The sequence below is a fragment of the Lemur catta genome, chromosome 16, assembly GCF_020740605.2.
Source record: "Lemur catta isolate mLemCat1 chromosome 16, mLemCat1.pri, whole genome shotgun sequence".
Taxonomy (NCBI): domain Eukaryota; kingdom Metazoa; phylum Chordata; class Mammalia; order Primates; family Lemuridae; genus Lemur; species Lemur catta.
This window is the reverse complement of record NC_059143.1, coordinates 8,820,919-8,832,815: the sequence shown is the minus strand read 5'-3', so window position 1 is coordinate 8,832,815 and position 11,897 is coordinate 8,820,919. Positions and strand designations below refer to the sequence as shown.

Below are 11,897 nucleotides of genomic sequence, written 5' to 3'. Positions count from 1 at the left end.
GTGAATGTATATAAGGTGGACTTTTAGCAGAATTAGCATGTTCTCCTCAGTAGGTAAGAACTGTGCCTTCATTTCCTGTAAGATAGGGCCAGTGACTATGTCACTTCAAACCCCCTTGCTAAGAGAATGCCAGTCAGTGGCAAAGACTCCTGCAGCTGCAGCTGTTTTCCTGTTCTGGCAATAAATGATTATCCCTGCAGCAGTTTTGCCAGATAAGAAGCCAAGGCCACAAGAGGCACTTTTTTTTCCTGTTGGTCCATGTTAAGGTTTTGCATAAAAATGTCCTGTTTTCTTGCCTTTCCCCGTTGGGTTGGATATGTTGGAGTATCTAATATCTTCACACTTCATGATCCTCACAGCCGGTGGCACTTGGGGGCCAGAGTTTGCAAGGCATCCCCAGGGGGGTTTCATTTTGTGAACTGAGTCTGGCACATCTCTCAGTAAAGGCTGTGGACCACTTTGGAATCCCTAAGTCCAGGTTGTTTTGCTCTTTTTTTTTTTATTTGCCAAGTTCTAGAATGAATGGAGAAGAAGGTTGTTTACTCTTGATGGTTGAACCAAAATGATGCTTCCAGAAAGGCTGAGATAGAGGCCAGGTGACAGGGACAGTGAAAAAAGACAGAAGGGAACCAACAACCGTTGAGCATCTACGATAGGTGCTTTAAAGATGTGATCTCATTTCATCTTCCCATCGACCCTTTATTGGTCCCCATTTTTCAAATAGGAAAATTGAAACAGAGAAATTAAGGTGACACAGCCAGTAAACAGTAAATTCATAATGCAAACTCAAACTCAACTCTATCTTGCCCTCTGTTTATTTAGAAAGTGCATCTTCATGCATCTGTGGTTCACGTACTTTACTACTCTCTAATGCCTTGTTTTTGTGTATTCACTGACAAATCTACAAGGCAAATGAAATACTGAATTAGCCTTTAACATATTCTAGAGCAGTTAATGAAAATAATTATACACATATACGTATATATTAAGAAACGAGTAATTTTGAACTACTTCAGTATTGTGCATGGAAATACATGTAATTCCTTCTTTATTATTATTTTCATCGTTATTATATGCTAGTGATATTTATCCTCCAATATGCCAAGAAGGTTTATGAAAAGCTACCACAAAAAACCATAAATAAAATCCTACCCATTTTGTTACATTATGTAAGGAGAAATGTATTTTGAATCTCAGCAAATCTTCTATAAAACAGAAATATAACACAGAACAGCCTAGATTCAGGAGCCAGACTCCTTGGGTTTGAATCCCAGCGTTGCCCGTCCTAGTCTGGGTGGCCTTGGGAAAGTCACTACAGCCACTTTCTTCGCCTGTCACCCAGAACTGCTAACGGTGACACCTGGCTCACCTCAGAAGGCTGCTGCAAGCACCTCATGAGTTGATGTTCTGATGTCTAGAACAGAACCAGGCACATAGCAAGGGCTCAAAACACGTGGGCTGTTTTGTTGCTTTCACATGTGAAGAAACAGGTCCTTGGTTCGGCTACTTGCTCGGGGTGTCCTGTTGTCAATGGCAGAGTTGGTGCCGACACCCAGGTCTCCCGATTCTCAGCCCAGTGCTGGGCGCTGCAGTGACACCCAGGGCAGGACAGCACAGGAAACGAGAATTTTCCCTCTGTCTCTGTCCTTACTCCAAATAAACTGAAAATGCTATTTCTGTGCACTGTCCTCTGTCAGGCAAGTTTATCTTTCCCAGGGCCCCCACTTCTCTGCTGCCTGGCCAGCTGTCACAGCCTCGTGCTGTCATCCCCCTAGCACGGTGGTTCCCAGAACTGTGTGGAATCCAAAAATGTTAACGAATTCTATCAGGTCTGCAATCTCATGTCTATATTTCTGAAATTCAAAAACTCTCACATCTGAAAGCTTTTTCATAACCTTTTTGACTGCAAAACCTGTTCAGATTTGAACTTATTCAGTGAAAAAACACCTGAACTGACGTGAGGCTATTTATTGTTAGTATTTGTCCCTCAAAGTGTGAAGGATGCCACCCAAGGTCCCAGGGCAGGAGGATACATATCAGTCAGGGTCTAGGCAGAAAGAGATGCAGCACTTGGTCCAGGTGAATGAAGAAAGTTTATTAAAGGGACTGTCTAAAGGTGTGACTGCAGGGAAGGAACCAACCGGGAATGATGCAGGAGGAGCAATTACCTGAAGCGCCAGGAGCTGTTACCACCCCTAGACTGGGAGGGCCAGGTATGGGTGATAGTTACCTGAATGCGGAGGGAGCAGCACAGCTGAGGTTGCAGCCAGGAGCCATATAGAAGAATCCAACCTGCAGCAAAATAGCAGAGCAGCCTGGGAAGCCAATTCCAACCTTGTTTGTCACCCTCCCTCTAGATTAACTGGTGCCTCTCTTTGGTCGCACCCCACCTGAAGCCACGGGCAAGGGAGCTCATAGATGCAGACCATAATGCAGCCACCCAGGGAACCCAAGAGGGTAGTGAGGGTGGCAAGTGGATCTGGAGGGCTAATGGCACAGCATATTCTATCATATCCAATACATGCACCTTACTATGCTTAAAACAGATGTATTGTACTAAGTCAACAACATATAGATACATTTGAAAAATATCAATACATATAAGTAAAACATGTTTTTGGTTTGCAGTCTTAGTGCCATATAAACTTATGAGTCATTTTTAATAATTCCTTGGCTACCCTGAAAGGTTGGAACCATTGCACTAAAGAATGCTGTCTTGTTCATTGTTCCGTTCATTGAATCATATGTTTATTCTTCCAAAGAATATTCCTTGTTGGATGCCTACTCTGCAAAACACTATGGGTTCTGGGGTTTCAAGACAGAAATGTGATACTAGCTTTCTACTAGCTTCCAATTTAGTAAAAGACACGAATTTGCTGAAAAATAGTAACACAGTCTTGGGTTAGCAAGTAATTTTCATCTCAAAGCTATCTTGCTGCTTGGGGCTCTGTTTTGAAAGGGTTTCATGGCCACACCTGGGCTCAGAGGAGAAAACTGCTGTGATGGATTAGCAACGTCTGAGGTGGGCACAGGAGCAGAGAATGCAGACAGTGCGCAGTTTGGGATGACTGTGCTTTAATTACACGGCAGAATGAAATTATTCCTATACTGGAAGTGAGAGCAATTTCCACAGGAGAGTGGAAGAAGGAGTTACTTTGAATTAGGAACACCTGAGAGGCTTTAGCGGGGTAGATCGAGGGTTTTTCAGGATTTCCAGACAAGAAAATGATAGGGAGGAGCAAAGGCAAAGTAAACACAGGGCAGGCCTGTGTAAGTAAGCCACAGAGTTTGGGAGTGATCAAGTATTAAGTGATCAAAATAGATTAACGAGAGGCCATACTACGGAGTTTGGACTTTATTTTGTAGCAAGTGAGTTACAATCAAGGGCTTTTGAGAAGAGGACGTCCTGTGTTTTAGGAAAATCACTCTACCTGCATTATGAGAGGGGGGTGGGGCTTAAGAGGAAGCTGATGGAAAATTATCTTAGTGAAGGAACTACTGCCCGTCACCTAGGCAAGAGATGGAGACAAAGTGAGGACAAAGACATCAGCTGTGGGAATAGAAAGAATGGTTGGCAGATATTTTGAGGAAGCGATGGCAGATTTGATAACTGATTGGAGGGAGGAGTCAAAAGTGAGTCCCAGATGTCTACAGTGTGAACGTCCAGGAGAAGGAGGAGGGCCCTGCGGTGTTGGGCATCCAGCGGCAGTGCTATGGCCAAAATATTTACAAGGAAATACCCTGCAGGTATTCAGTATTGTTAGTCTGTAGTTGGGGGAAGGAGGGAAGAACTCCAGGGAGAAACTCCATGCCCAGGATAAGTTCCACTACTATAATTCCTTATGGTAATTCCGAAATTCAAAAAGCTGTAAAAATTACAACTTTTTAAAAAGTTTAGTGCCAAAACTTATTGGATGATAAACCTGACCCTGAACAAATGTGAGGCTATTTATAGACTATTTATTCCACTCAAGGTCAATATTCATTCTTTTTGTTGTAGAAATAACACATTTGAATACAAGATACTGTCCCAAATTGTACTGGGCTGAGAGTATTTTATATTAAATAATGCATGCACCAAATTACCTTTTAAAAAATATATAAATATATATGTAAATATGTATATGTTCAAATATATGTAAATTCTAAAACATATCTGGCCCCAAGGTTTTAGATGAGGCGTTGTGAATATGTATCGATACCTATACTATTTCTTCACATTTTAAGAGAGTATTATCTTAGTTTTGATGCATTTGACATAAAGCACAGTAGGTAAACAGGTCCTTCTCTTTATGTGAAGTTCTTGGAAAATTAAACATTCTTTGTATGTGTGTTTTCTGTACACTCATGTTTGATGTTTCTTTATCCATAAAATTGGGATAATAAGACTACCTACCTCATAGTGTTCTTTAAAGGGCTAATGTACAGGATCCAACATATAAAAAGTATTTTAGTTAATGTTAGTCATTATTATCTCATCCTTTGAATCAACAAAACATTTTTCTTTTCTTTTTTTCTTTTTTTTTTTTTTTAGCATAGGTCCTGTTTGCAGTATCATACATGATCATCAAACTGCTTCTAGAAGGCTCACACCTGTTACTGCAAATTCAAATCCCAGGAAAGACTTCTGGGAATTTTCTTTAGGTCAGGGTTGGGCTGCCTGGTACAAGGCTGCACCCACAACCAGGCGGGTTCGACAACACAGGAGCCTTTCCCCAGACCATACATTTTTCAAAAGACATTTTGTATGAAGATTTTCATGCTTTCCCAACCTCTGAAAGTGCAATGAAACGTCTCACTTCTTCATGAATGTGATAGAAGTAGCAGAGAGCACTAGAATTTCTGGAGAACCTAGCATGTACTTCACACTTTTAATGAATATTATTTTTCCCATTTCACAGATGCAAAAACAGATTCCCAGACGTTGAGTACCATGATCCAGGTAACCCTCTAGTAATGGGTAGATTAACTTCTCTTTCCACTTCCCCTGCCCCGAGAGATGGGTGTAAACCTTACTGTCAGTGTGTGACACACCGCGTGGGCCTCTCCCCAGCATACTTCTGGTTACCTTTTTAATCAGTTCTAAGAATATTCTTCACTCGTGCTATTAGTCTTGTACAGGTATAGACAGGCATACTTCAGTCTCAAATTTTCTAATTATGCTCCATTTTATCTGCCTCTCCAGCAGTCCCTCCCCGCCACCCCCCAAAAAAGACCTCTGGAAATAACCTCCGTTTAGCCCATAATAGTTAAGTCTAATTTTCAGACAGGCTGGAAACAGTATCTGTTAATTTGATCAGGGCTGGGAGGAGGAAAGGGATGTAGGGGTGAGGTAAGAGTCTGGCGGCTGCGCACAGAGGCCGTGGGAGGGAAGTGTTCACTGCTGTGAGAGGGAATTACCTGACCCGAAAGGAAATCAAGTTTATTGCAACTTCACTAAGTAAACAGCAACGTAATCCGGTTTTCAATTTTTGATGTGGACGCTTTCAGTGAGAGCGTCACATTTTCTCCTTTTCTTGCCCAGAGCACACGTTTCAGACGCAGCCCCGCCACGGCTCAGCCTCGGGCAGGGTTTCCCCGTCTCTGTCCCGGCTGCCAGGCAGGAAACGTTCCCGGCCCGGGATAGGCCTCCCCTGTGCAGGGGACCGGGCGTGGGGGCCGGGGTGGGTGAGAAAAGAAAAGAAAAGGAACAAAGAAAGGAAAGCAAGAACTTGACTAGAGCAGCTTGCCGGAGCCCCCAAGGATCACGGCGGGGTTCCAGGTTCTTCCTAGAGGCAGGGACCGCACCCCCAGCCCCCGACACCCGCGCGTCCGCCCCGCCCCCATCCTTGCTCGTGGGCGTGGCCCGGTGTATGCAAATGTCGGGGAAGGGCCGCCCGCCCCGGCGCCCCTGACAGCCGCGGGACGGGCTCCGGGCGCAGGACGCGCGCGGCGGCCGCCGGGGACAGGCTCCGGCGCGCTGGCCCATGCTGGTCCCGGCCTTTGTTCTGGGGCCGGCGCCGGGACATGCGCGGCTGACGATGGAGGTGGAGGACTCGGGCGGCGTGGTGCTCACCGCCTACCACTCGTACGCGCGCTCCCAGCCCCCCAGCGCCGAGCCGCGCTGCGCGCCCCGGGCCGCCGCCAGCCACCCGCTCAGCAGGTACCGGGAACCGAGCCGCGAGGGCGGCCGCGTCGTGCCGGGCCGGGGGGTGGTTCCTCGCACAGCTGTGTTTTCCGCCTGGGCATGGGACCACCGTCACATGTTTCAAATTCTGGTGGACTAGATGAGTGAGCCTACTGTTCTTTGTATTGTCCTTGATTGGAAGTGGGAAATGCACGAAGTCGCCGCCAGCTAAGGCTGAAATCGTTGGCTCGCAGAGATTAGCAGCGGAATTGTATTCTCGGTACAACTTGATGATAGATATATACCTCATTTCTGCCAAAGTTGCCTGTAAAGTACTGGAAAATTTAAAAATATTTAAAATGAAACACAAGCAGAAAATGAAGAAAAAAAACATTATCCTAAATCCTCAGAATACTTGTAGAATACTACTGAGAGCTTCTTTAGTAACTGCATGCCACTTGAGCTAAAACTCAGGGGAACTCAGGTTTTAGCTCCAGTGGCATGCTAAGTTAAGAGATCCTCTAAAAAGTAAATCTCAGACGTTTAAAAACAATTTTATTTCTAGATGTTAAAAACCTTTCAATTGTATAAATGCATTGGTGTCATTGTTTGATTATTGCTAATGTTGACTCTGTGCTGTAAATGCAATGATAATATTTCCTTTGGGTCAAAAGAGGTCTATGACTATCTCACAATGTGCATTTCGGATTTAATAAATCAGGCATCTGTGTTCAATTATTCTATCCGTGTTCACCCATTTGATGCAAGATCAAGGCCAACAAGACTTTCATTAACTTAAACAAAAATGTTGAAGTGGGTAGACAAAAATATTACAATAAGTGAGATGGCTTGAGATCTGACATATATTTAGGGGAAGTTTTATTTGTTTAAATGTGACTGATCCATTGATGAATATTTTTCCTTACAAATGGGCAATTTGAGTGGTGTGCTTTTTCATCATGTTTATTTTCAGTCATTCTTGTACTTTTATCTTTTTGTGATATGATTACTTCTGTTTCCTAGTTTAATTGATTTGTGAGGATTTTTATAGATTGTGACTTTACTTCAAGGAATATCCTTTTGGCTAGTATCCATGAAAAGAACAAACTCCACTGGCATGAGATCTGTGTTGGGCTTGGCTAACAAAGAAAATATTGTTTCCTCCAAAAAGAGCAAGTTGAGTGAAAATCTCATTTTTATATAAAGACAATGACAAGATAACATATTTCTTCCAGCCTTAGGAGTTGTGCACATTATTTTAAAGGCTACTTGAAGATACAAACTTTCATTTGTCCTTTGGGTGTTTTCTAAACATAATCATTGGCCATAATTACTCAGATTATGAATGACTAAGATATAAGTAATTTGACAAGAGGCATGAGCCAAGTTTGTGCATTTTTAAATGGTTCTGGTGTAGCTATCCTGTCCATAACTCCCAGCAGCTGTCCAGAAGCACTAGCCAGATTGTGCCGCTTGGGCTATTCGAAACTACGTGGGTTTCCAAAGCAAACTGAAGAGTTCTATTAACTCAGCATGTGGTCTTGTGGAATGATAATATGAGAGCAAAAGAGTTGCATGTCAGAGCTCGTATTTTACCATATGGTTGCCAATTAGATTTATGCTGTTCCATGCTTGCATTTTTGGCGACTGTCCTGCCCTCTCTCTATAGGAGCCTTGGTGCCCTCTTCTTCTGATGCAGGAGACAGACGAATCCCCTCCCCCTGCAACCAAATCACAAGAGAATAGCTTAATTCCTTGGTTCCCAGCAAAAGCAATCAAAAAGAGGTCCCTGTATTTACAAGGAGCCAGAAGACACCACACCATTAATCATGAGTCTGATAACAGAAATAATCAGGCCCAAGTTATTAACCTTTGACTCACTAACTAATGATCAATACTTCCTTTCAAGCCAAGAAGCAAGATCATATTGTTCTACTTCTGAAGAAAGCACTCTCTCTTTCAAGAATACCCTTTCCTTTAAATTGCTTACATATTTGTGGAGTAGTGACCAGTATGGCACCAGGAAGCATGGACTATTGTATCTGACTTTCTAAGTATTATTATTGTTTAGCTCTTGGTAGCATACGTTCAATTCAAAGCAAACCATTCTTTCTTATTTTTCAGGCCTCCACTATACCTGAGTCTGTGTTTTTGATTTTTCTTTGGCCTATTTCTCCCCCTAGAATATAACATAATCTCTCTTTCTCTCACTCTTTGTATTTTGTTCATTTTTTCCACTATTGTATCCTAAGTGTCTAAAACAGTACATTGTGTAGTTCAATAAATATTTGCTGAATAAACCAATGAATTCCTACCAAGGTTATAAAATGGCCATGGTAAAACAGTGGGATTTTTAACAGCGGAACTCAACGTATCTGCACATACTATGTACCAGCAACATGTTAGGCACTGGGGATAGAAAGATAAATAGGCCTATGCAGTGGCTCACACCTGTGCTCCTAGCACTTTGGGAGGCTGAGGCCAGAGGATTGCCTGCAGCCAGGAGTTCAAGACCAGCGTGAGCAACATGGTGAGGCCCTGTCTCTACAAAAAATTAAAAAATTAGCAGGGTGTGGTGGTGTGTGTCTGTAGTTGCAGGTACTGGGTAGGCTGAAGTAGGAGGATTGCTTGAGCTCAGAAATTTGAGGCTCTGGTGAGCTGTGATTGAGCCACTGTACTCTGGCCTGGGCAACAGAGCAAGACTCTGTTTCTAAAAAAAATAATAATAAATTTAAAAAAATTGTTGGGACTGGGTAGCCATAAAGAAAAGAAAATTAAATTTTTAAAAAAGGGTCTTGTTTTTCAAGGAAAAAGGTGGGTCATTTAAAGCTCAAATATCTGAGTTTTATAGCTCCCATCTCAATTTAGAAAGGTTTAAGGGCTCACTTGTTCTTATCTCGTTTTGTAAATTGGTTAAAGCTATGTATTCCACTGGTTAAAAGTATAATATGTATGGAACATAGTGAATGAAACCGCCTCAAATCATATAAATGCATTGGCCTTTAGAGGGAGTTATATGTACCTAAAAGATTCTAGGTTGGGATAGGTTGACAATAAGTTATTCTCAGATTTAAATTCAGTTTTTAAAATCGGTATTCAGTATAGATAAATTAATGTTTTGATCTCTAATATATATATCATCCTTTGTTCATCTCATCCTGACACTACTGGAAGTTCAGTAAATTGAGGATACACATTGTGCCAGTAAATAAGAGCCATTAATGCCTCTTTGTTCTTCTGTTTTTGCTCTTTGAATTTGCTTGGGGAAATCTGCTGTGGCCTTTAAAATACTGTTAAACATTTCCTTCTGAGCCTTTGGGATCTCCATCACTCCTCTAACCTCCCCCCACTTTAAGAATTATTTCTTGGCCGGGTGTGGTGGCTCACGCCTGTAATCTTAGCACTCTGGGAGGCTGAGGCGGGAGGATGGCTCGAGGTCAGGAGTTCGAGACCAGCCTGAGCAAGAGCGAGACCCCGTTTCTACTAAAAATAGAAAGAAATGATCTGGACAGCTAAAAATATATATAGAAAAAAATTAGCCGGGCATGGTGGCGCATGCCTGTCATCCCAGCTACTCTGGAGGCTCCGGCAGTAGGATTGCTTAAGTCCAGGAGTTTGAGGTTTCTGTGAGCTTGACATCACGGCACTCTAGCCCAGGAAACAGAGCAAGACCCTGTCTCAAAAAAAAAAAAAAAACACACAATTATTTCTTACTTGTTTTATACAATTTCTGTCACCATATTCCTTGATTCTAATAGACCACAAGGATGGATGGACTTGGTTGTTAATTCTTATAATTAATTCTGTTTTGTTACATTTTCATCTTTTAAAGTTCTCCTGGGAATTAATTTAAAGAACTCCACAAAATCTACTTTTGCTGTGACTTCTTAGTAGCATGGCATGCTTGTAACATAAAATTTTAATTTGTTTCTTTGGAGCTAAAAGGCAAGACAACCATCAAGATTCACTGCCCTCCTGTCCCATCACATACACATTCACACACAAACTTTTCGACGGTTTAAAGCAAGGGCATAATTCCTTCAGAGGAAGTTTTAAGCAGAAGTATTTCAGTCTCACTGATTTTTTATTTTAGTCACTTAATTTTGATATTATAGCAAAAAAGCATCAGTTTCAGCTTGAATTTCTGTACATTTTAGGGTTATTCTTAGTTAGGAAAACAAAACACTTTTTGTGTTTAATGACTTAATTTATTCAAAAGTGGCAGGAGTCCTAGGTCTGGTGTCTGGTGCATTTCCAGATCAAGGGGATTCAAACCACTGCAAAGTTTATTCACACAGCAAAGAGACTCATGAGTCATAAGTATTTGTTGAAAGGAAGGGAAGTTAATTCCTTATTTCACAAAATTCTATATCTAGTTTCTATTGTAAAGGAAGAAAGAGAATGAAGAACTATAAATTCTTAGTTCTGGTAAAAGAAATGTTTGAAATTATCTTTAGAATCATGATTTTTAGAGAGGTTAAGCTTGTATTCAGAATCCAGAGTCTGAATATTGACAAATACATGAAATAATTTCACTGATAAAATGAAAATAAAGCTAGATGTCTTGTTTTTCAGAGATTTCCTAAGTTATATAGAAATAATGATGTTCAACATTTTTTGGTGAAGATATGGTATAAAATGGCCATGATTATTTTTGATTTTAATCTAGCTATACCATAGCCTTCCTGAGAGGGGACAAAAATAGGGGAGGGAAAGAGCCAGCTCTTCCTCAAAAACAAATACAGACACTATCCAAGGTTATCCTGGGGATTCTAATTCTACAGCAATGTTTAAACTTTTGTGAAGGGAATATTATTTTCTAATATCATAACTATTCTTTATAACAATTTGATGAAAATGAAATTAATAATGATTAGAAAGTAAATATTTTGAAGAAAAACTAAATTTAGCAACATTTATTTATTTATTTTGTTTACCTACACATCCAAGAAACTGAATTTAGCAACTTAGTGATAGATTTATTGGTACCTTTCTGGACTGAAATTAATGAATTAGAAGACATTTATTTCAAGGTGCTAGTTCTTGCTAAATTAAACATTTATGTAGGTCTATGTGAGCTTATGTACATATGCACAGGGATACCAAATTCTGGGGCATAGTAGGTATACTTTTTCTAGAGGATTCAGAAATAGTAATAGAAATAGGATCCTTATGAGAGAGAGTGGGGTATTTATAGGTCATTCTTTATGTTATGGTTGAAACCAGAGTTGGTGTCTCTGGTTTCTTTTTACAGTGGGATCCCTGCTGAGTTTAGGTGCCTCCATCTGTAGAGCTGTTGAAAAACATCTGGTGCATTTCCTTTGATCCTGTCATTTGGCCAAACATTTGGCCAGTTGCTCTATCCATTTTTAACCTGCACAATTCTCCTTCATCATTAGTCCCTAATATATCCACAAAACTTCAGGGAATTTAGGGTGTTGTAGAATCACCTTCATGTGGATGAAGATGATGACTTTATCTTAACTTTTTGTTTTGATATAATTATAGACTTACAGAAAACTTGAAAAAGTAGTCTATGTAACTGTCACCCAGATTCCCCAAAGGTTAACATCTTGCAAAACCAGGATACCATTGTCAAAACTAAACACATGAATACTGGTACAATACTATTAACTAAACTACAGATTATATTCTGATTTCACCAGTTTTCCCACTAGAATTGGAATTTTCCTGTCATAGAATTGAATCTAGGATTCCATACTGAGTTTACTTATGTCTCCTGAGTCTCCACAATCTGTGACAGTCTATCCTTGTCTTTTACACCCTTGGC

At 41.0% G+C, this 11,897-nt stretch overlaps 1 protein-coding gene and 1 non-coding gene across 4 annotated transcripts in view; one reads left to right on the top strand and one right to left on the bottom strand.

Annotated features, from left to right (window-relative positions):
* Window positions 1-4,540: 4,540 nt before the first annotated feature.
* Window positions 4,541-4,724, bottom strand: LOC123621987. Its single transcript, XR_006729365.1, has one exon. It is a non-coding gene; the product is annotated as a small Cajal body-specific RNA 16 (non-coding RNA).
* Window positions 4,725-5,883: 1,159 nt separating this feature from the next.
* ARHGAP28 (Rho GTPase activating protein 28) overlaps window positions 5,884-11,897 on the top strand; it is a 168,130-nt gene continuing 162,116 nt past the window's right edge. For 2 of the 3 annotated variants that reach the window (XM_045527374.1, XM_045527373.1), the window contains exon 1: window positions 5,932-6,142. In XM_045527374.1, the coding sequence (XP_045383330.1) occupies window positions 5,967-6,142 (176 nt within the window). In that variant the 5' untranslated portion in view covers window positions 5,932-5,966. Of the gene's footprint in view, window positions 6,143-11,897 lie in introns of all 3 variants that reach the window. The other variant, XM_045527372.1, reaches the window with a different exon arrangement.